The 26,149-nt window shown below is 46.8% G+C and overlaps 1 protein-coding gene across 2 annotated transcripts in view; it reads left to right on the forward strand.

Annotated features, from left to right (window-relative positions):
* The window catches only part of CENPF (centromere protein F), a 72,716-nt gene that overhangs the window by 30,253 nt on the left and 16,314 nt on the right, over positions 1–26,149 (forward strand). For both annotated transcript variants that reach the window (XM_044291589.1, XM_044291591.1), the window contains exons 15-18: positions 686–862; positions 4,575–4,727; positions 8,006–8,182; positions 19,710–19,862. In XM_044291589.1, coding sequence (XP_044147524.1) covers positions 686–862; positions 4,575–4,727; positions 8,006–8,182; positions 19,710–19,862 — 660 coding nt within the window. The remainder of the gene's footprint in view (positions 1–685; positions 863–4,574; positions 4,728–8,005; positions 8,183–19,709; positions 19,863–26,149) is intronic.

Here is a 26,149-nt window from a genome sequence, read left to right on the forward strand (position 1 = left end):
TGGAACCCGCTCCTATCTCTAGAACGGGCAACCCTCCATTCACCACTTTAGCACCTTATTCTCTCTCCACCACTATGGGAAAATAGCTGAGGGCACTCACTCGGCTCTTTTCTGAAGTCCCATAGCAGTAAACGGAGGGCAAGCCACGCCTGTGCTGTGTACTCTCCTTCACTTCGGGAGCCCCGTTTTGGAGATAGGTGCAGATTCTACTCTTATCTGACATTGATGACCTGTCCTAGCGATAAGTCATCTATGTCCCAGATGGGAATACCCCTTCAATGAAGAAATGTTTTGTAATTAATTTTTACACAATACCACCTCCCCACCCCCTCATCGTGGAAAACCACTTTGTTAGTAGCCATATTGGAGACGTAATGATTATTTTCTGTTCTGATCGCTGAGCCAGCTCTCGACTATTTTCGGAAGTCCCATAGCTGTGCCTTCCATTCACAATTGGACCCTGTTCTTAAGATAGGAGTGAGACCCGCACTCATCAATCTTTTATGGTGTATTCTATCAATGCCCAGATGGAACAACCCCTTCAGTGTGGCCATGCCAGTGAGATGAACGATGCTATGCTGCAGTACCTGACGCCTCGGCATGGACCCATGTGTCACTCTGTCAGATGTAATTCTCTACACTATTAAGGCATTGTATGTGTGTAACTGCTGTCTGCTCTCTGTAGGCTCAGCTCCTGACCGCTGCATCAGAGGCAGAAGAGATGAAGAAGTCTGTAGCTTCCCTGCAGAGGGAGCTGGAATCTCAGGCCAAGAACCACAAGGATGATATCGTGGAATATGAAAAGCTACTGGCCCAGGCCGAGTCCCATCACCAGACTCTGCTGGATGAAGTCCAGAGACAGGTGAGTAAATTTATATGCCATCGGCATGCATCTAAGGCTACTTTCACACTGCCGTTTCTGGGTCCGCCTGTGAGATCCGTTTCAAGGCTTTCACAAGGGGCCAAAAACAGATCAGTTTAGCCCCAATGCATTCTGAATGGCTAAGGTTCCGCTCAGAATGCATCAGTTTGCCTCCGTTCAGTTACTATTCCGCTCTGGAGGCGGACACCAAAACGCTGCTTGCAGCGTTTTGATGTCCGTCTGACGAAACTGAGCCAAACGGATCCGTCCTGACTTGCAATGTAAGTCAATGGGGACGGATCCGTTTTTACTGACACAATATGGTGCAATTAAAAACAGACCCGCCTCCCATTGACTTGCAATGTAAGTCAAAACGGATCCGTTTGCATTATCATGAAAAAAAAAACTTTGCCGACTGCCTGAGCTTGTCCGATCCTACGGCTCCTGAGGGCAACAGCCTCAATAGTATCACTGGGCATTCGCCGAGCCCAGTGACGTAATCAGAGAGCTGATGCCCTCAGGAGCCGTAGGATCGGCCAGGCGCAGGCAGTCGGCGATACTGCGGCTGCGCGAGATTTCATGGGCAAGAAAGGAGGACGCAAGGTTCGTCTGTTGAATAAATGATATGATGTAGCGGAGGTGGCGGCACTGTTCGGCTCGGCTGTGGGAGTAAATTTTATTTATGAGGAGGCGTGCTGGGCTTGAAATAAAGGCGGGCTGGGCACTGCAGGGGGGCGTTACCAGACCCTTGCTGGAATGAAGGAAAACTTACCAGGAAAGATTAAAGGACCTTAACATGTATAGCTTGGAAGAAAGACGTTTCTATGATAGAAACTTTTAAATACATAAAGGGAATCAACAAGGTAAAAGGAGAGAATATTTAAAAGAAAAACTGCTACAAGAGGACATAGTTTTCAATTAGAGGGGCAAAGGTTTAACAGTAATATCAGGAAGTATTACTTTACTGAGAGAGTAGTGGATGCATGGAATAGCCTTCCTGCAGAAGTGGTAGCTGCAAATACAGTGAAGGAGTTTAAGTATGCATGGGATAGGCATAAGGCCATCCTTCATATAAGATAGGGCCAAGGGCTATTCATAGTATTCAGTATATTGGGCAGACTAGATGGGCCAAATGGTTATCTGCCGACACATTCTATGTTACTGGGCTCTAGAGGAGTGGAATAACGCCCCTCTGGGCACCTTGAAGGTTCATTAGCATATCTGATGACAACATGAATAAAAGAAGACCCTTGCTGGAAAGAAGGTGGTTTAGTGAACATTGTAATGTTAACAGTTTAATATGCTCAAACTAGGTGACGGATTACCTTTAATGAATATAAAAGTCAATAATATGCATTAACACACGTTCCATATTATCTCTCAAACATACAATGTAATTCAACCGTCTCAATGACAATTATGAGAAATTTATCAGATGAGAATATGCAGTAAACTCAACAATGATTAAGGTAGATACAAACCCTTGCTCTGCTCAAACTATAACCAATCTTGGATATCGGGTAGTATTGCGACACAAATTATAAATTATCAAGCCTGATAGACTGCGGAATTGAAATATTCCAATCAGAGACATTCTCTTGATATCAGTATTGGATATTTTATTCATTAAAGGGGTTTTCCCCTCTTAGACAATGGGGGGCCTATTGCTAGGATTTGCAGACTGGCACATCTTATAGAAAAGAAACCTTATGAAAAGTGTCCTTTCCATGAACCGGCCTACTCTAAAATACATACAAAATTACTTTATATGTTACAATATGGCCTTTCATAGGTAATCAAATCCACTATAATTATGATATTTTGATATAAATGTTATACCTATGAAAATACACAGCAAGCAGGAGAATATGCTTGCTTGGGCCCTGTCACTTACCTGGGACCAGACCAGCCCACCGCGTCAAGTGACCAGGGTTGCCCAAGCCCTTCAGGCTGATTCACCTCACGCTACCACGTGCTGTTGCGCCCTGCATCGGGCCGTAACTCGAGCATAAATGCCACCTGAAGCCTGCAAACACACCCACGCACGATCACAAAACTTTCACTGCCGCCACCCATCGGTGAAAAGGTCGACAGGACCCCTGAGTGTTCCACTCGCAAGCAACCACACGCACATGGTAGTAAGCCTCATTTTAAAACCACATCCAGCCTCAGACTGCACACTGCTCAATTCGATTGCATCTCCCGCTTTGTGACGCACCCAAATATCCAGGGATCAAATTTTTATGCCTTTCCTCCAGGGGCAGGCCTAAGGGGGATTCTCACTCCCACCTTTGGCTCAGCCCCTCTGGGCCGAGCTTCATTACCCATGCAGCCGGCCCAATGGCCATCTGGGGAACAGGTTAGAATATATCAAAAATATAGTTTCCCAGTTGCCCTGGTAAAGATGCAAACCCCAGACCTTCTTCATAATTCATATCTCATCGTTCCGAGTCCTAGCATATCAAACGAGACACGTCCAGGACGCTCGGAAGAGGAGATCCTTATTTTAAGATGAAGGCTGGTGTCCATGCGATGCCCCCATCATACCTGATATGATGAGCTGGGTTTTGGAGACGTCAGCCCCATCCTGAACAAGTTATGAAGGATTTCAACTTATTGTTCATTCTCTGGTATGGAACCCCCATGCTGACACATGGCGCCGGAGAGTCTGCTGTCCCCTGTCCTGAGTGTTACCAGCAAACAGGTCCTTCCTGGCTAGCATCTCTGTGCTAACTAACCCCCCCTCCCCCGGGGAGCAGTTTACTGTTTTCACAGGAAGAGGCAGACCTCTCGGCACTATATGCAGCCTTCAACCAATTTATCAATGGCTGCTGGCCTGGCAATGAAAATAAAAATACATTAATACATACTGTATATGAATGTGAATCACACTGGACTATGTTTCACTACGACATATACCCATAAAATATATAATATCACAGCAAACATTTAGAACTAGGAATAAGGTGGTCCTTATACCTGACAGGCCCTTTCAGGAGGCGGGCTTGAGCTCCCTGAAATATTAGAAACACCTTGCTGGGAACTTTTGAGACTCCTTTGCATATCCTACAAACTTAATTTTCTTGTACATATAGATAACAATGATATGCATTAAATGGTGTCTGAGTGCACAACAGAACTTTATCAGTAGTTACCGGTATATTGTTGACGATGGGGGGGCCCCTCCTTTACTTCTTGTAGTTGGTGAGCATTATCCTCCCGCCGCCAGTTAATATTTTTTATTTATTTTTCTTCTACTTGTAGTTTCTTTGGACAAGCATGTACATAAGGAGGTTCTCCTACTTTGGATCTGAAAACCTCTAGAGACCTCTCCTGTCCTCCTAAATGTAATAAAAATCCACTCGCCTGTCTGCGTTCTTGCTGCAGATCTGTTCCCGGCAGGATCAGTAAGTGCTGTGGCCAGTCACAAGCCCCCGCCATCACAGCAGCTTCACTGTTCTGACCACTGAGGCCTGTGATTGGCAGCAGTCCTGTGGGGACCTGAAACGGTCCGGGAACGGTATAGCGATGTATCTGAGGACAGATTGGTGGGTATATTAATTTTTAGGTGGGGACCCCAGGGATTATGTGCTCCATCCCCTTTAATAGGATCTTGCAGTACATTGCCTCGTAGGCTGCAGGCATTTCACAATATATCTGCATGTAATTTACCACGGCTCCTTCCTTATCTTTCCTCTCCGGTAAATTGCAGGTGGCTGAGCTGGAAGACAATTGTAGTGGTTTGCAGAGCAAATTACAAGATGCTGATTTACATCTCCGAAGTATTGAAGAGCAGCGCAGCAATGAGCGGAGGGGACTGGATGAGGAAATGCAGGCGATCAGAAGGCAGCACGAGCACAGCAGCGTGAGTTACTCTTCCCTTTCACCATACTGGTTTTTGTTTTTTAACCCCTTAAAGACCGGGCCTATTTCCATTTTTCCATTTTGGATTTTTCCTCCCCACGCTCCAATAGCCATAATTGTTTTATTTTTCCGTTCATATAGCTATGTGAGGGCTACAGAGCTGTATGAGGGGCTTGTTTTTTGTGTAACAAACTGTAGTTTTTATTGGTGCCATTTTTGGTAGTATGTAAGACTTTAGTATGTAAGATGATCACCGTTTATTCAACTTTTTTGGGGGGGGACAAGATGACCAAAAAATTGCAAATCACACGTTTTTTGTTTTGTTTTTAACGGCGATCACTGCACAGAACTAGATTTTTGTACTTGCCATAAAATCTGTTTATCTTCCGTTCATTGGGGGACACAGGCTTGACCATGGGTATAGCTGTTGCCACTATGAGGCGGACACTAAGCACAAAAGTGTGAGCTCCTCCCCTTCAGCTATACTCTTCCTACAGGGACTAAGCTAAAACAGTCAGTGCAAAAGCAGTAGGAGAGGCAATACAAAAACAGGAAAACCCAGAACCACGCAGGCCAGACAAGGCCCATAAAAGTGAGAACGGGTGGGAGCTGTGTTCCCCAATGAACGGATAGAAGCAGATTTTACGGCAAGTACAAGAATCTAGTTTTCTCATCCGTATCATTGGGGGACACAGGCTTGACCATGCGACGTTAGAGATCAGCCCCAAGGGTGGGCATAAACAATAACCCTCTGGCCAATTGGAGATCCGCCGTCTGCAAAACTCTACGCCCCAGAGAAGCGTCAGAAGACGCAAAGGTGTGTACTCTGTAAAATTTGGAAAAGGTGTGCAAAGACGACCAGGTAGCCGCCTTGCATACCTGAAGGGCCGAAGCCCCATGATGCACTGCCCTAGAGGCCCCCACTGCCCGAGCAGAATGAGCAGTAACCCTGAAGGGTGGGGCCAGGTCACTGACGCGGTACGCTTTTACAATGGCCAAATGACTCCATCGGAAAATGGAATTTTTAGACGCAGCCAACCCTCGTCTCGACCCCTCTGGAATGACTGACAGGGAATCCATCCGCCGGAAAGAGGACGTCTGGGACAGATGGATGCGAACGGCTCGTACCAAATCCAGAGTGTGAAGCGATTGCTCACAAGGATGAGACGGGTCAGGACAAAATTAAGGGAGAATGATCTCTTCATTGAGATGGAATGCTGAAACAACCTTCGCCCTGTTCAGTCCTTCCTTCCGAAGGACTACTTTGTCGTGATGGAGGATCAGGTGGGCGACCGACAGGAAAGAGCCGCGAGTTCCGATACCCTACGGATGGAAGTGATTGCCACCAAAAAGGCCACCTTGTAGGACAGGAAGCAAAGCGACACCTGCTGCAAATGCTCAAACGGTGAAAACTGGAAGAAAATTTGCAGACCTGCAAAGCAGGGAGGTCTGCCTCCTACAGACACTAAGCTAAAACTGATTTAACTTAGTCCCTGTAGGAAGGGTATAGCTAAAGAGAGGAGCTCACACTTTTGTGCCTAGTGTTCTCCTAGCCTGTGTCCCCCAATGATTTGGATGAGATTATTTTTTTTTAATAGTTCAGACATTTTCGGATGCGGCGATACCCAATATGTTTATTTTATTGTTTATATATTTTTATATATAAATATATATATATATATTATATAATCTCTCTCTATTAGGGGCCTAGTACATGGGATCTTTGATCCCCTCTCCTATTCACCCTAATAGAGATCTATTATAGTGAATAGTAGGGATCGACCGATTATCGGCCGATATTCAGGATTTTGCACCTGAGGGGTTAACTGCCACGGATCGCAGCTACTTGTCATAGAGGTCGGGAGCCGGCTATGTGACTTCTGCAGCCAGCTCCTGCCTCCTGTATATGAATTAATGAGAGAGTTATCTTCATTGGTGGCGCAGTGCAGCCCCCCAGTATTCATCATTTGTGGCAGTGGCCACAGGGTCCCCTCCCCTCCTTCTCATTGGTGGCAGTGGCAGCTTCTGATCGGAGCCCCAGCAGTGTAATCCTGGGGCTCCGATCGGTTACCATGGCGGCCAGGACACTATTGAAGCCCTGGCTGCCATAGTCAGCTCCCTGCTGCTGTGTGTACTATGCACAGCGCAGCAGGGAGAGTGTGAAGTCCTATTCACCCTAATTAGTCCCTAAGGGGCTAATAGTAAAAAAAAAAACACCAAAATATTAAGTATAAATGAAAGATATACCAAATTTTTTCTTTTTATTTATACCATACCGATATTCTGTGAATATTTTTTTTATTTTTATTTTTTTTATCAGCTATCGGCCTGAAAGTTCACAGATTATCGGTATCGGATCTAAAAAATCTATATCGGTCGATCCCTAGTGAATAGGATTTTTACACCTGCCGTATATAGAGCGGGCCCGCTGCAGAGGCTCGCTCCATACACACGCAGATGAAGGGACAAGTATAAAGAGAACAAAGTCTTTGGAGCCCATATTCTGCACTCGTTCATTTCTTACCGTTACCAGGGTCGGAGCGTCATCTTTTGCCTACAAATCCCAAAATACCCTGTACAGACAAAGGTTTAAAAGATGAGTCTCGCTGCCTGTACCTGCTACTAGGGCGAGATCACACCATACTGTTATATTATTGAATTCAATGTATGAATGTCTATCAGATTTTGGATTTCAAAGGGGTTGTCTAAGAATTGTTTAAATTTGGCAGAGAGTTGTGCAAAATGACATAAAGGGGCATTTCCATTTAGGACTTTGATGGCATACTGCCAGTGTATGCCATATAGGTGCCAATACCACCTTTGGAACCCGTTCCTATCTCTAGAACAGGCCACCCTCCATTCACCACTTTAGCACCTTATTCTCTCTCCACCACTATGGGAAAATAGCTGAGGGCACTCACTCGGCTCTTTTCGGAAGTCCCATAGCAGTAAACAGAGGGCAAGCCACGCCTGTGCTGTGTACTCTCCTTCACTTCGGGAGCCCCGTTTTGGAGATGGGTGCAGATTCCACTCTTATCTGATATTGATGACATATCGCTAGGATATGTCAATGTCCCAGATGGGAATACCCCTTCAATAAAAATTTTTTAAAAACACGTACCGCACTGTCGCTCTGCTCCCTGCCACTTCGATCTTTGCTTGGCCTGCAGCGATCCTGTGCCACTGCTGCATCCATGGACCAATGTGTCGCTCTGTCAGATGTAATTCTCCACACTATTAAGGCATTGTATGTGTGTAACTGCTGTCTGCTCTCCGCAGGCTCAGCTCCTGACCGCTGCATCAGAGGCAGAAGAGATGAAGAAGTCTGTGGCTTCCCTGCAGAGGGAACTGGAATCTCAGGCCAAGAAGCACAAGGATGATATCATGGAATATGAAAAGCTACTGGCCCAGGCCGAGTCCCATCACCAGACTATGCTGGATGAAGTCCGGAGACAAGTGAGTAAATTATATGCAATCGGCATGCATCTAAGCAACGATGTGTAATACAGTGTGAATAGTGGTAGAGACTAGGGTTGTTTAGGGTATCGAATTTTCGATACCCATTCGATACTTTTGTCCGGTATCAACCTCAATACCAGGATTTGCCTTTTTTTGATACTAGGCTATGCTATTGCGCAGTCTAGTATCACAGAGCATGGAGCGCGCTGCTGTCGGTGCGCTCTGTGTTCTCCTTAGCAGCACAGGGGAGAAGGAGTCACTCTCCCTCCCCCTGTGCCGACACTGCCACCAATGAGGAGAGAGGGGGCAGGCGCACTGCGCCACCAATGAAAGTTAACGTTTATTACAAATACAGGAGGCTCGGTGCAGAATTACATAGCCGTCGCCTAGCCTTTATGAAAGGAAGCTCCGATCAGCGGCAGTTAACCCAGGGGTTAACTGCCGCTGATGGCAGCTTCCTGTCATAGAGGTTGGGTGACGGCTATGTGATTCTGCTGCCCTCACCCTGCCTCCTGTATTAAACGTTAATTCTCACTGGTGGAGCAGTGCTCCCCCTTCTCCCTAGTATTTAAAATCATTAGTGGCACAGTGCGCCCTCCCCAGTATTAAATCATTGGTGACAGTGGCCATGGGGTCCCCCACTCCCCTCCTCCGATTGGTTACCATGGCAGCAAGGACACTACTAAAACTCTGGCTGCCATGTTAATCTCCCTGCTGCTGTGTGTACTATGCACAGGGCAGCAGGGAGAGTGTGAGGTCATATTCACCCTGATAGAGCTCTATTAGGGTAAATAAGACAAGGGATCAAAAGATCCCAGGTTCTAGCCCGTAAGGGGGGAAATGGTTATTAAATAGTAAAAAAAACTAAATCCTCACTAGGGGAATCTTGGCTCCATTGCACCACATTGACATCGGCCTTCTTGTGGGCCTGTCTTCTTGTCGTTGCCTCCACTTGAGCAGTTCCCATAAGGTCATCAACGTTCAGGACTTCTTCATTAATGGCTCCTTGTTTGGCAAGGGAATCTGCCAAATCATTCCCTTCCTTATCCACACCTAGATATTTTGAGTGGCCTTTTACCTTTTTCCAGTAAATGGTGATACCGTGGGTGATAACCATCTCGTCGATCCTACAATACATTTTACCATGCTTGACAGGCTTGTTGTTGCTTCTTACCATGTTGGACCTTTTCCATCCAGCGAAGTACTCCACAAAGCTGTTGCATACATAATTAGAATATTTGATTATAACAAACTCTTTAATACCATATTCGATAGCCATTTGTATGGCTTTATACACAGCGGTAATCTCTGTGACCTGGCTTCTTTTGGAACCAATTTTGTACCCCACGGACACATCTAGGAATATATTATTCCACATGACTCCGATACCTGCCACCAATGTACATTCAGTTCCTATATTGGTATGGAAAGAACAGCCGTCTACATATACACATGGTAAGGATTTGCAATACTCTTCTTCATAAGACTTGTATGGATATAAATGTTCTTCCTGGTGATTTATCTTTGTGTCCTGTATTGGTACAATCGTGAAGTTCAGCTAATCCTTGAGCAACTGGATTCTTATTATTTTGTTTATCTGATTTCCAATGGCCATCCCATTAAGGACATCGTCCAGGCGGTTATCCTGCTGTTTGACAGATTTCCATCCTTGATTCTATCACTTTGCAAATATTGCAGTGGTTGCTGTGCAGTTTCCACAATAATCTTTTCGCCTTGGATAAAACTCCTGAAATATTGCAAAGCCCACACCGTTGACAGTAATGCTTTTTCACAGTAATTGAATTTTGCCTCAATCGGTGATGAGGACTTTCTGGCATAAGCGATTATCTTATTCAGGTTTCCATGTTTCTGGAAGAGGACTGCACTCTAGCTTTTGTCGGTGAAGCCTGTTTCAATGAAGAAAGGTTTCCCACCTTCGGGGTAAGCAAAGAGTCTGGCTTTGAGCTCATTTACAGCTTGCTCGTGTTGTTCACTCCATTCCCATTTCACTCCTTTCTTTAGCAACTGCAAAAGAGGTTTCGTAATCTTGGCATTGTTGTTTATGAACTTACGTGAATAGTTCATCATACCCAGGAAGGATCTCCACTCCTTGAGATTTGTAGGTGACTTCTTATTGATCACTGCTTCCACCTTCTTTTTCTGCAAGTTGATTCCATCAGCAGTGATTTCGTGACCTAAGAAATTGACTTTGGTACGACACCATTGGGCCTTCTGCAAAGAAAGTTTCACACCAGCTTTCCTCAGTTGGGTTAGCACATGCCTCAGTTCCGCAATGTGTTCCTCAAAAGTCATACTTTTGATCAGAACGTCATCCACATAGGATAAGGTACCTTGTTCAGTGACATCAGGCATCGCCTTATGCATGAATACAGCAAACTAATGGCCTGCATTAATGTACCCGAAAGGCAATCATGTCCAGGCATAGTGCTGCTTCCCAAATGTGAAGGCCAATTTGTATTGATCCTTCTCATCCACTTTAATCCTTGTATCTGTGCCAAAGACTGGTCAATATGCGGCACGGTCCAACCCGAACATATATACCTGTTTATTTATCTGCCTTAGGTCTGAACAGAGGCGAAATTGACCATTTGGTTTGAGAATCCGAAGTATATGGTGGTTGAACGAGCTGTGCACCGGACAGATGATTCCCTGCTTCTCCCAAGTTCTTGACGATTTCCGATAGTGACTCGTAAGCTGCCAGCAGAAGTCGGGACTGACATATACAGTGGGGGCATTGGGATCTGTCTGGATTCTCGCAATGTGTAGGTCAGTTTCCCCACACTCATAGGAATCCTTAGCAAACATGTCTTGGAATTCTGCGAAGAGCCCCTTCAGCTGTTGACGCTCCAAATCATCGGAGCATACGTCGGCTATAGAGATTTGCTCTTCCACCCGTTCCTTAAATTCTGGAAAGATTTCAGGTTGACTTAACTCATAAGCTTCTTCAAGCTCACTAGTTAAATCGTTTTGAGTATCGCGTACCTCCTCTTTTCACTGTTGGCATGACTCGTACTCCTTTTCATCGATTTTCTTGGTTTAATACCAAAGAGAATTCTTCAATGTGGCATATACCTTCTTCAGAACTGAAAGGATCAACAGAGTGGATATTGAATAATCCCTCAGGTGTTGAGGAAAAATGTTGTTCCACTACTTGCTCTTCGGTCAAGTATTCATCCGGAATAAGTCCAATTACGTCATTCTGGAATCCAAAAGTGTAATACTCCGAATCCATACCTAGACCAATTATGGTACCTTTTTGTAAGGATATGCTATGGGGAGCCATATTATGAATTATCATATGCAATGGATTCTGATGGATGTTTATCATAGGAGTGGGCTTTACCTTCAGGCCGAGTTGCTGTATCCGGTCAGACAAACAGATCAAAGCATCTGCATTCTTCAATTTTTGCCCCTTCTTTATTTGAATGGGAAGAAGAAATGGCTTGCACCCTTCAGGGATTTTAACCTCCTCAGCAACCATGATACTTACGGCATAGGGCATCTGTTGTCCCCATCTCAAGGCTTGCTCTTCATCCTGGAACCCTTCTGGGTCTCCAGGTAATCTGGACCATAGAGTATTGTTGATCAGATCAATCTGCACGGCAAATCGGTGTAGAAGGTCATTACTTATATACATCTGGTACGGTGGTTTATTCAACACGATGAATAAATGTTCCGTAGTCTTATCTCCTATGGAAATAGACATCTTGCAATCACATTATGACTCTGAGAATCTCCATCCAGATCATGAATCCATTGGTCCTGTGGAGAGGAACCTTTTTAATCACTTTAGGTTTGGTGACCTGTTTTAAGAGACCTAGGCTTATATAACTGGCTTCGGATTTTAGATCCAACTAGGCATATTTCACCTGGCTATATTCACCTGTATGGGAATCAATAAATTATTAACCTTTTCAATCCGTACCATGGATTGAGTATGCTTGGTCAGGTCCGCAACTTGGTAATTTCCCCCTTCAAGAGAAATAGTTAATACATCCCCATCCAAGGTTACCTTTTCAACTCTGTCCTTCTGGATGTTTATGGTATGAGCGGTACTAATGACATCTTCCCCAGGCTTAGCATTTTTCAGGATCTTGACATCCGGCGTCCAGTTGTTCCTAAAACGAACTTCAACAGAGTTAAGCCTTTCTTCAATCACATGACAACTACTTTGGGGTTGTGCATTGCAAGAATACTATAATAGGCAATAGGTGTCCAGATTGCTTCATTGATGAAGTCTACTATGGAACTCTATCTTTTCAAAAGGTCAATTCCCAAAAACGGCTTCAAAAGGTCAATTCCCAAAAACGGCATTGTGGGGAGGTCCACAATGAGTGTGGAATGTCTAATTACTTTTTTGCCTATTTTAAATTTTTACCATACCTCTTTACTGAAAAGTTTCTCCGCCTACACTTATCAAAGAGCCAGCAAAAGATTTCCATTTCGGCCTCTTTGCTGTCACATCCATAACCTGTTGGAAATAACTATATGACAATATAGTGGCTTTTGATCCCGTGCCAAGTAAACCCCTAATTGGCCTGATAAGTTCATCTTGGAGATGAAAATCAAGAAAATATCGGCCTTCAACCTGAAACAAATCACATAAGAAATTAGGATGTTCACTTATCTGACTCTTTTTGAGGATTTGATCCTTTTGCAGCGATGTGATTTCTGGAGAAACTTGCGTTGGCCTGGGCTCTGACCCCCGCCCTGCCTGCTTTATAGGGCTGAGCTGGGACCTGCAGACTCCCCTAAAAAAGGCTAGGGTTGTTTTTCGATGAACACTTGGGACCTCTATTAACTATTTCAGTTAATTTAGCAACTTGATCTGCCAACTGATCAAACCGATCATTTAAATTTGTGCACAATTTGGTTTTGTGGTGTAGCCTTACTAGAGGTGGAAGACTGACTTCTAGGTGAAGTAGAAGGCTTAGGCCTACATTCCTTCTGTGGTCTGGGCCTGTTATTCCAGCGCCTGTATCCTGGGGGACCCCTATTGTAATATTGGGGATGGTAGTTAGACCTCTTATCACAATTATTATACCCCTCTGGCCCATTGGAGCTTTGAGGTTTTGTTTGCTTGGGTACTACCTGTTGTTGTTGGGTTCGTTGGAAAGGTGCTGTAGACTGAGGGTACCTGCGTCGCTGCATTTTAAATCCCAGGTTAGGGTTTATTTTAGCTTCTGCTACATTTTGTTCTGGGGATCTTTTGTATCTTCTCACCCGTAGCATGGCACTCACTGATGTTATACAGTGAAGTGGCAGCCGTCACCAATCTGTCCAAGGGAGCTTTTAAGATCGAGATCTCTAGCTAGGCTAAATTTAATTTGCATAGGCATTGCATCATAAAACAGTTGTTTGACTAACCCTAAGTTCACACCTGAGCGTTTTACAGCGCGTTCAAACGCGCTGTAAAACGCTCAACACATGAAAACCAATGCTTCCCTATGGGAATGGTTCTCACCTGGGCGTTTTACAGCACGTACGATCGCGCTGTAAAACGCCCGACGCATAATCAAGTACTTGATCTACTTTGGGGCGTTTTGACGCGCGTTTGTGGCCATAAGACACTGCAGTCAATCACACAAACGCGCGTTTACTATTACAAAAAACGCGCGTAAAACGCGCGTTTGAGAAACGCTCAGGTGTGAAAGCAGGGTTACCCAGATTCCCAGATTGGGGACCTATATGCTAACCCATGGGCATTATTAAGTATAGAGAGGAATTCCCGGGGACTTTGATTGGGCCTACATGTGAGTTTATAAAGATCACATTTTTCAGCAGCAATAGTCCGGTAAGGGCCGAATTCTAATTTCACCTCGTGCAAAACATCCTGCCAATCCCGGATCCCCCTGTCTCTGAAGGTAATAATGTAGTGGAGATACTTTACTTATTTTCAAACGCCCATGGTTTGAATCTGATCCTGTCTGCATCAGAATAAAATTTTAAAGAATCCATAGTGGACTGGTACAGTTCTAAGTGATCAGCAATTTCAGGAGAACCTCTCTTCGAGAATTTAGGTACAGTGGCATTTAGAAATTTGATGATACTCAAGGAACTCTGATCCCCTTCTGCATACTGAGAATTTTTCTTTCTAGCGACCACTTCAGCATATGACAATCGCCTGGAACTTTCATGCCTGCGCGGTAAGGAATAAACCACATGCTTTTCCTTTTCCACATCACTGTCATAATCACTCATACGCCGATCACTTCCATCGTACCCAGTTGGCACAGGTGACTTAACCCTAACATCCCTCTCTAGGGGAAGGTGTGGGGGGGCACTTCTGTGGCCTTTGGCGTCGCTAGCGCCTAGTAAGGCGGTTAAAGCTTGAAACGCCTAATTGGGTTAATGCACCCTGTGTATTCATGCAATCACCCTCGGGTGGCTTAGGACCTCGGATGGATTTCCGCTTTAAAGGGATTCTGTCACCAGATTTAACCCTATTAAGCTAGCCGACATTAGCGATGTGCTAATGTCAGCTAAACCTAACTAGCCTATTCCTACTTTTATCTATGCCCCCGTTACGGCATAAATCTAACTTTTATCATATGCTAATTAGCCTCTAGGAGGGGTGTTGTTCCTGCTCCTAGAGGCTCCGTTCTCCCACCTTTTTTGTCGCTTCCCTCCAAGTCCTGATTGACAGGGCCAGGCAGCGCTCGCATCTGTCTGCCAGTCCTGTGCGCTGGTAAAATCTCGCGCCATTCAGTAGTTGGCGCGGTGGACATATCAAATACCTCAAAGAATTTGGTAATTTATGTTGTGCAATCAGTAAAATAAGGTACAAGCGTCTATGCAAAAATATAAATGATTTATTATACAATAACTTAAGATTGCAATCAAAGCTTAATGAATATAAAAGTCAATAATATGCAATAACAGTGATATGCAGTACCCAAAATTCATCACTAGATGGCTCTAACACGAATACCAGCGTTCCATATTATCTCTCAAACAAACATAAAATGTAATACAACCGTCTCGACAACAATTCTGAGAAATGTATCAGATGATAATATGCAGTAAACTCAATGATTAGGGTAGATACGAACCCTTGCTCTGCTCAAACTATAACCAATCTCTGATATCGGGTAGTATTGCTACACAAATTATAAATGATCAAGCCTGATACAGACTACGGAATTGAAATATTCCAATCAGAGATTCTCCTGATATCAATATTTAGATATTTTTATTCTTTTTAGTGATAATATTGATGTAGTACATCTAACATTACACATCCGCAATAAAGTGGGGATTTTCCTAAATATCAAGCTAATTATTTCAATCAATACTACATATAATTAAAATAAATATACGTTACCCGAGAGTGCAAATGATATGCAGAGTCTAAGGGAAGTCTGCTCTAAATCTGTTCTGATCATTGTATTTTTCTCCTGGGGTCTCTCCTTTCTTTCTTTTTCTGTGTCTTTTGTTGCTCCCTGTTGTTCTCTTTCCTTCGTGTGTGTGTGTGTGTGTGTGTGTGTGGTTTATGAATACACCTTCCTAACTTGGAGTTTTCCAATCATTTTCAGTTAGTCGTGTACGTATGATAATGACTGGGATGTCACTATCACCCAGAATGCATTTCAGCTGTTGGTGCAGTGTTACCTATTCATACCTAGGTGGCACTATTGCATAAGCTACTAGCATCATCACTATTAAGGGTTAACTGTCCAGGTCTGATTTCTCTTACATTCTATACACATAATATATGGAATCCTAAATCAGAGTTAAGGGATTATTTTTGACACCTAAACCCATTGAGGCATAATCTTTGTGGTGCCATTTAGACTTTTCCCATACTCTGAAATGTATGTACCGATAAGAATATAATGGGCCTTGTACTCTCACAGAGATGCGTCTCCTCTGTTATTCCAATGATTGATTGTTAGTTAAAATAACACCATCTCACTTCAAAGTTTAAAATTCTTAAACTCGCTTAAAATTCTTCTCATCACGCTTTAGGGGTGTATGCATTCCTAGTGACAAATATATAAGATAATAAATGCATTGACGCCCTTCATAATATTCAATAATATAATACAATACGTATTAGGGCTGCACGATAAATCAAAATAATAATCGAATCGGCAAATGCGATATGGCGATTTGGCCGACCCGAAAATGCAGCGATTATATATAAAGGGGCCCTGCGCACATAACTGCCTTTTGCGTGTAAAGTGTTTTACTAGTGTGTGTGTGGGTGAAACAATCTCTCTCCTAACAGGTCCGGCCTCTGTACTCACTATGAATGCAATGCTCTGCAGCGAGGTGGCCGGTTGGCGCGTGACTGACGTCACTTAGTAACGCTCCTCCCACTTCAGGAAGCAGGAGCGTTACTAAGTGACGTCAGTGTCGCGCCGGCCGGCCACCTCGCTGCCGCTCGCTGCAGAGCATTGCATTCATAGTGAGTACAGAGGCCGGACCTGTTAGGAGAGAGATTGTTTCACCCACACACACACTAGTAAAACACTTTACACGCAAAAGGCAGTTATGTGCCCAGTTTAGGACACATGAGGGGGACCAGCATAAGATGCTATATGTCTTAAGCTGGCCCCCCTCATGGCCCTATGTGTCCTCCACACATCCCCTATAACAGTGCCATCCACAGGTCCCCCATAAGTGTCCTCCACAGATCCCCCACAACACAGCGTCCTCCACAGATCCCCCACAACACAGCGTCCTCCACAGATCCCCCACAACACAGCGTCCTCCACAGATCCCCCACAACACAGCGTCCTCCACAGATCCCCCACAACACAGCGTCCTCCACAGATCCCCCACAACACAGCGTCCTCCACAGATCCCCCACAACACAGCGTCCTCCACAGATCCCCCACAACACAGCGTCCTCCACAGATCCCCCACAACACAGCGTCCTCCACAGATCCCCCACAACACAGCGTCCTCCACAGATCCCCCACAACACAGCGTCCTCCACAGATCCCCCACAACACAGCGTCCTCCACAGATCCCCCACAACACAGCGTCCTCCACAGATCCCCCCCCCACAACACAGCGTCCTCCACAGATCCCCCACAACACAGCGTCCTCCACAGATCCCCCACAACACAGCGTCCTCCACAGATCCCCCACAACACAGCGTCCTCCACAGATCCCCCACAACACAGCGTCCTCCACAGATCCCCCACAACACAGCGTCCTCCACAGATCCCCCACAACACAGCGTCCTCCACAGATCCCCCACAACACAGCGTCCTCCACAGATCCCCCACAACACAGCGTCCTCCACAGATCCCCCACAACACAGCGTCCTCCACAGATCCCCCACAACACAGCGTCCTCCACAGATCCCCCACAACACAGCGTCCTCCACAGATCCCCCACAACACAGCGTCCTCCACAGATCCCCCCCCCACAACACAGCGTCCTCCACAGATCCCCCCCCCCACAACACAGCGTCCTCCACAGATCCCCCCCCCACAACACAGCGTCCTCCACAGATCCCCCCCCCCCACAACACAGCGTCCTCCACAGATCCCCCCCCCCACAACACAGCGTCCTCCACAGATCCCCCCCCCCCCACAACACAGCGTCCTCCACAGATCCCCCCCCCAACAACACAGCGTCCTACACAGATCCCCACAACACAGCGTCCTCCACAGATCCCCCCCCCCACAACACAGCGTCCTCCACAGATCCCCCCCCCCACAACACAGCGTCCTCCACAGATCCCCCCCCCCACAACACAGCGTCCTCCACAGATCCCCCCCCCCCCCACAACACAGCGTCCTCCACAGATCCCCCCCCCCCCACAAACACAGCGTCCTCCACAGATCCCCCCCCCCACAACACAGCGTCCTCCACAGATCCCCCCCCCCCACAACACAGCGTCCTCCACAGATCCCCCCCCCCCACAACACAGCGTCCTCCACAGATCAACCCCCCCCCCACAACACAGCGTCCTCCACAGATCCCCCCCACAACACAGCGTCCTCCACAGATCCCCCCCCCCCACAACACAGCGTCCTCCACAGATCCCCCCCCCCCAACAACACAGCGTCCTCCACAGATCCCCCCCCCCCCCACAACACAGCGTCCTCCACAGATCCCCCCCCCCACAACACAGCGTCCTCCACAGATCCCCCCCACAACACAGCGTCCTCCACAGATCCCCCCCCATAACACAGCGTCCTCCACAGATCCCCCCCCCCCCCCACAACACAGCGTCCTCCACAGATCCCCCCCCCCCCCCACAACACAGCGTCCTCCACAGATCCCCCCCCCCCCCCCCCCACAACACAGCGTCCTCCACAGATCCCCCCCCCACAACACAGCGTCCTCCACAGATCCCCCCCCCACAACACAGCGTCCTCCACAGATCCCCCCCCCCCACAACACAGCGTCCTCCACAGATCCCCCCCACAACTATGTCATACCCAGCCGCGTCAGCGGCTCATATGGGAAAATCCAAGCATAGACCTCTAGCACAATTCCTTTAAAATATTGCATCGTTATTGCAATTTTTAGGGCCCTAATCGCAATCGCACAAAATTCCCATATTGTGCAGCCCTAATACGTATGTCCTATTGATTATCTTATACTAAAACTAATGTTCATTATATGTATACATACAGTACATCACAGATTTTCTGCTTCATCAATAGACATTAAATGGTAGGGGTAATTGGCACCAGAGAGTCTAGAAAATATCCTTATCTCAGTAATAAATCGATAAGGAGACAAGAATGACTCTTCTCAGACTGGCACATCTTATAGGAAAGAAACCTTATGAACCGTGTCCCTTCCATGAACCTCTTTCGGCCTACTCTAAAATACATACAAAATGACTTTATATGTTACAATATGGCCTCTCATGGGTAATCAAATCCACTAGAATTATAATATTTTGATATGTTATACCTATAAAAATGCACAACAAGCTATAATCGGCTTACTTGGGCGCCCCCCCTTTCCTTCTTGTAGTTTGTGAGCATTAGCCTCCCGCTGCCACTCCCCCCCCCCCCCCCCCCCCCCTTTTTACTTGCAGTTTCTTTGGACAAGAATGTACATAAGGATGTTCTCCTACTTTGGAGCTGCTGAAAACCTCTAGAGACCTCTCCTGTCCTCCTGAATGTAATAAAAATCCACTCGCCTGTCTGCCGCCTTGCTGCAGATCTGTTCCCGGCAGGATCAGGAAGTGGTTTGGTCCTGTGACCGCTGTGGCCAGTTGGCCAGTCACAAGCCCCCGCCATCACAGCAGCTTGAATGGCACATCGCTGTTCTGACCACTGAGGCCTGTGATTGGCAGCAGTCCTGTGGGGGGACCTGAAGCGGTCCGGGAACGGTATAGCGATGTATCTGAGGACAGATTGGTGGGTATATTAATTTTTAGGTGGGGACCCCAGGGATTATCTGCTCCATCCCCTTTAATAGGATCTTGCAGTACATTGCCTCGTAGGCTGCAGGCTTTTCACAATATATCTGCATGTAATTTACCACGGCTCCTTCCTTATCTTTCCTCTCCGGTAAATTGCAGGTGGCTGAGCTGGAAGACAATTGTAGTGGTTTGCAGAGCAAATTACAAGATGCTGATTTACATCTCCAAAGTATTGAAGAGCAGCGCAGCAGCGAGCGGAGGGGACTGGGTGAGGAAATGCAGGCGATCAGAAGGCAGCACGAGGACAGCAGCGTGAGTTACTCTTCCCTTTCACCATACTGTTTGTTTTTTAACCCCTTAAAGACCGGGCCTATTTCCAGTTTTCCATTTTGGATTTTTCCTCCCCACGCTCAAATAGCCATAACTTTTTTTATTTTTCCGTTCATATAGCTATGTGAGGGCTACAGAGCTGTATGAGGGCTCGTTATTTGCGTAACAAACTAGTTTTTATTGGTGCCATTTTTGTAGTATGTAAGACTCTTGTACAGGTCCTTCTAAAAAAATTAGCATATTGTGATAAAGTTCATTATTTTCTGTAATGTACTTATAAACATTCGACTTTCATATATTTTAGATTCATTACACACAACTGAAGTAGTTCAAGCCTTTTATTGTTTTAATATTGATGATTTTGGCATACAGCTCATGAAAACCCAAATTTCCTATCTAAAAAAATTAGCATATTTCATCCGACCAATAAAAGAAAAGTGTTTTTAATACAAAAAAGTCAACCTTCAAATAATTATGTTCAGTTATGCACTCAATACTTGGTCGGGAATCCTTTTGCAGAAATGACTGCTTCAATGCGGCGTGGCATGGAGGCAATCAGCCTGTGGCACTGCTGAGGTGTTATGGAGGCCCAGGAGGCTTCGATAGCGGCCTTAAGCTCATCCAGAGTGTTGGGTCTTGCGTCTCTCAACTTTCTCTTCCCAATATCCCACAGATTCTCTATGGGGTTCAGGTCAGGAGAGTTGGCAGGCCAATTGAGCCCAGTAATACCATGGTCAGGAAACCGTTTACCAGTGGTTTTGGCACTGTGAGCAGGTGCCAGGTCGTGCTGAAAAATGAAATCTTCATCTCCATAAAGCTTTTCAGCAGATGGAAGCATGAAGTGCTCCAAAATCTCCTGATAGCTAGCTGCATTGACCCTGCCCTTGATAAAACACAGTGGACCAACACCAGCAGCTGACATGGCACCCCAGACCATCCCTGACTGTGGGTACTTGACACTGGACTTCAGGCATTTTGGCATTTCCCTCTCCCCAGTCTTCCTCCAGACTCTGGCACCTTGATTTCCGAATGACATGCAAAATTTGCTTTCATCCGAAAAAAGTACTTTGGGCCACTGAGCAACAGTCCAGTGCTGCTTCTCTGTAGCCCAGGTCAGGCGCTTCTGCCGCTGTTTCTGGGGAATGCGGCACCTGTAGCCCATTTCCTGCACACGCCTGTACACGGTGGCTCTGGGTGTTTCTACTCCAGACTCAGTCCACTGCTTCCGCAGGTCCCCCAAGGTCTGGAATCGGTCCTTCTCCACAATCTTCCCCAGGGTCCGGTCACCTCTTCTCGTTGTGCAGCGTTTTCTGCCACACTTTTTCCTTCCCACAGACTTCCCACTGAGGTGCCTTGATACAGCGCTCTGGGAACAGCCTATTCGTTCAGAAATTTCTTTCTGTGTCTTACCCTCTTGCTTGAGGGTGTCAATGATGGCCTTCTGGACAGCAGTCAGGTCGGCAGTCTTACCCATGATTGCGGTTTTGAGTAATGAACCAGGCTGGGAGTTTTTAAAAGCCTCAGGAATCTTTTGCAGGTGTTTAGAGTTAATTAGTTGATTCAGATGATTAGGTTAATAGCTCGTTTAGAGAACCTTTTCATGATATGCTAATTTTTTGAGATAGGAATTTAGGGTTTTCATGAGCTGTATGCCAAAATCATCAATATTAAAACAATACAAGGCTTGAACTACTTCAGTTGTGTGTAATGAATCTAAAATATATGAAAGTCTAATGTTTATCAGTACATTACAGAAAATAATGAACTTTATCACAATATGCAAATTTTTTGAGAAGGACCTGTATGTAAGATGATCACTGTTCAACTTTTTTGGGGTGACGAGAAGAAAAATAAAAAAAGGCAAATCACGCGTTTTTTTTACGGTGTTGACCGCACATAACTAGATTTTTGTACTTGCCATAAAATCTGTTTATCCTCCGTTCATTGGGGGACACAGGCTTGACCATGGGTATAGCTGTTGCCACTAGGAAAACCCAGAACCACGCAGGCCATAAAAGGCCCATAAAAGTGAGAACGGGTGGGAGCTGTGTTCCCCAATGAACGGAAGAGAAGCAGATTTTACGGTAAGTACAAAAATCTAGTTTTCTCATCTGTATCATTGGGGGACACAGGCTTGACCATAGGACGTTAGAGATCAGCCCCAAGGGTGGGCATAAACAATAACCCTCCTGCCAATCAGAGAACCGCCGTCTGCAAACCTCTACGCCCCAGAGAAGCGTCAAAAGCCGCAAAGGTGTGTAAATATTGGAAAAGGTGTGCAAAGACAACCAGGTAGCCGCCTTGCATACCTGAAGGGCTGAAGCCCCATGATGCACTGCCCTAGAGGCACCACTGCCCGAGCAGAATGAGCAGTAACCCAGAAGGGTGGGGCCAGGTCACTGACGCGGTACGCTTCTACAATGGCCAAATGAATCCATTGAAAAATTGAATTTTTAGACACAGCCAACCCTCGTCTCGACCCCTCTGGAATGACTAACAGCAAATCCGTCCGCCGGAAAGATGACGTCTGGGACAGACGGATGCAAACGGCTCGTACCAATTACAGAGTGTGGAGTGACTGCTCACGGGGATGAGACGGGTCAGGACAAAATGAAAGGAGAATGACCTCTATTGAGATGGAATGACGAAACAACCTTCGGAAGGAAGGACTGAACAGGGCGAAGGACTACTTTGTCCTGATGGAGGACCAGGAAGGGCGACCGACAGGAAAGAGCCGCGAGTTCCGATTCCCTACAGATGGAAATGATTGCCACCAAAAAGGTCACCTTGTAGAGCAGGAAGCGAAGAGACACCTGCTGCAAAGGCTCAATCGGTGAAGACTGGAGGAAAATTAGCAGATCTGCAAAGCAGGGAGGTCTGCCTCCTACAGACACTAAGCTAAAACTGATTTAACTTAGTCCCTGTAGGAAGGGTAAAGCTAAAGGGAGGAGCTCACACTTTTGTGCTTAGTGTCCTCCTCCTAGCCTGTGTCCCCCAATGATATGGATAAAAAAATATATATTTTTTTTTTAAATAGTTCAGACATTTTCGGATGCGGCGATACCCAATATGTTTATTTTTATTGTTTTATATATTTTTATATGTAATATTGGTAAAGGGGTGATTTAAACTTTTTTTTTTTTTTTTTTTTTTTTTTTTTTTAATCTAATATATACACTACAGACCAAAAGTTTGGACACCCCTTCTCATTCAAAGAGTTTTCTTTATGAAAATTGTAGATTCACACTGAAGTAGGGCTGCACGATAAATCGAAAAAATAATCGAATCGCGATAATCGGCAAATGTGATATGGCGATTTGGCCGACCCGAAAATGCCGCGATTATATATAAAGGGGCCCTGCGCACATAACTGCCTTTGCTGCGTGTAAAGTGTTTTACTAGTGTGTGTGTGTGTGTGTGTGTGTGTGTGTGCGTGAAACAATCTCTCTCCTAACAGGTCCGGCCTCTGTACTCACTATGAATGCAATGCGCTGCAGCGAGGTGGCCGGTCGGCGCGTGACTGACGTCACTTAGTAACGCTCCTGCTCCTGAAGTGGGAGGAGCGTTACTAAATCACGCGCCGGCCGGCCAGCTCGCTGCCGCTCGCTGCAGTGCATTGCATTCATAGTGAGTACAGAGGCCGGACCTGTTAGAGAGATTGTGTCACCCACACACACACTAGTAAAACACTTTACACGCAAAAGGCAGTTATGTGCCCAGTTTAGGACACATGAGGGGGACCAGCATAAGATGCTATATGTCTTAAGCTGGCCCCCCTCATGGCCCTATGTGTCCTCCACACATCCCCTATAACAGTGCCATCCACAGGTCCCCTATAACAGTGCCATCCACAGGTCCCCCATAAGTGTCCTCGACAGGTCCCCCATAAGTGTCCTCGACAGGTCCCCCATAAGTGTCCTCGACAGGTCCCCCATAAGTGTCCTCGACAGGTCCCCCATAAGTGTCCTCGACAGGTCCCCCATAAGTGTCCTCGACAGGTCCCCCATAAGTGTCCTCGACAGGTCCCCCATAAGTGTCCTCGACAGGTCCCCCATAAGTGTCCTCGACAGGTCCCCCATAAGTGTCCTCGACAGGTCCCCCATAAGTGTCCTCGACAGGTCCCCACCACTAAGTGTCCTCGACAGGTCCCCACATAACGCCGCCCTCGACAGGTCCCCCACATAACGCCGCCCTCGACAGGTCCCCTACATAACGCCGCCCTCGACAGGTCCCCCACATAACGCCGCCCTCGACAGGTCCCCCACATAACGCCGCCCTCGACAGGTCCCCCACATAACGCCGCCCTCGACAGGTCCCCCACATAACGCCGCCCTCGACAGGTCCCCCACATAACGCCGCCCTCGACAGGTCCCCCACATAACGCCGCCCTCGACAGGTCCCCCACATAACGCGCCCTCGACAGGTCCCCCACATAACGCCGCCCTCGACAGGTCCCCCACATAACGCCGCCCTCGACAGGTCCCCCACATAACGCCGCCCTCGACAGGTCCCCCACATAACGCCGCCCTCGACAGGTCCCCCACATAACGCCGCCCTCGACAGGTCCCCCACATAACGCCGCCCTCGACAGGTCCCCCACATAACGCCGCCCTCGACAGGTCCCCCACATAACGCCGCCCTCGACAGGTCCCCCACATAACGCCGCCCTCGACAGGTCCCCCACATAACGCCGCCCTCGACAGGTCCCCCACATAACGCCGCCCTCGACAGGTCCCCCACATAACGCCGCCCTCGACAGGTCCCCCACATAACGCCGCCCTCGACAGGTCCCCCACATAACGCCGCCCTCGACAGGTCCCCCACATAACGCCGCCCTCGACAGGTCCCCCACATAACGCCGCCCTCGACAGGTCCCCCACATAACGCCGCCCTCGACAGGTCCCCCACATAACGCCGCCCTCGACAGGTCCCCCACATAACGCCGCCCTCGACAGGTCCCCCACATAACGCCGCCCTCGACAGGTCCCCCACATAACGCCGCCCTCGACAGGTCCCCCACATAACGCCGCCCTCGACAGGTCCCCCACATAACGCCGCCCTCGACAGGTCCCCCACATAACGCCGCCCTCGACAGGTCCCCCACATAACGCCGCCCTCGACAGGTCCCCCACATAACGCCGCCCTCGACAGGTCCCCCACATAACGCCGCCCTCGACAGGTCCCCCACATAACGCCGCCCTCGACAGGTCCCCCACATAACTATGTCATACCCAGCCGCGTCAGCGACTCATATGGGAAAATCCAAGCAAATAGACCTCTAGCACAATTCCTTTAAAATATTGCATCGCATATCGTTATCGCAATTTTTAGGGCCCTAATCGGAATCGCACAAAATTCCCATATCGTGCAGCCCTACACTGAAGGCATCAAAACTATGAATTAACACATGTGGAATTATATACTTAACAAAAAAGTGTGAAACAACTGAAAATATGTCATATTCTAGGTTCTTCAAAGTAGCTTTTTTTTTTTTTTTCACGTGGTATCAAGTATCGCAATACTTTTTTTATGGTATCGAAACTGAATCAAGATTTTGGTATCGAAACAACCCTAGTAAAGACAGAAGAGGACCTGAGGAGAGCCTGTCAGCAGGGTGTATTCAGGCTTCCATTTTGCAGCCTATGTCTTCTTGGGCTTCCGTCAGACGTGTATGTTTGTATGGATATGCTCAAAGTACAGTACAGACAAAGTTTGGACACACCTTCTCATTCAAAGAGTTTTCTTTTCTTTATTTTCATGACTATGAAAATTGTAGATTCACACTGAAGGCATCAAAACTATGAATTAACACATGTGGAATTATATACATAACAAAAAAGTGTGAAACAACTGAAAATATGTCATATTGTAGGTTCTTCAAAGTAGCCACCTTTTGCTTTGATTACTGCTTTGCACACTCTTGGCATTCTCTTGATGAGCTTCAAGAGGTAGTCACCTGAAATGGTCTTCCAACAGTCTTGAAGGAGTTCCCAGAGATGCTTAGCACTTGTTGGCCCTTTTGCCTTCACTCTGCGGTCCAGCTCACCCCAAACCATCTCGATTGGGTTCAGGTCCGGTCACTGTGGAGGCCAGGTCATCTGGCGCAGCACCCCATCACTCTCCTTCATGGTCAAATAGCCCTTACACAGCCTGGAGGTGTGTTTGGGGTCATTGTCCTGTTGAAAAATAAATGATTGTCCAACTAAACGCAAACCGGATGGAATAGCATGCCGCTGCAAGATGCTGTGGTAGCCATGCTGGTTCAGTAT

This window comes from Bufo gargarizans, chromosome 4, assembly GCF_014858855.1.
Source record: "Bufo gargarizans isolate SCDJY-AF-19 chromosome 4, ASM1485885v1, whole genome shotgun sequence".
In the NCBI taxonomy this organism is placed as follows: domain Eukaryota; kingdom Metazoa; phylum Chordata; class Amphibia; order Anura; family Bufonidae; genus Bufo; species Bufo gargarizans.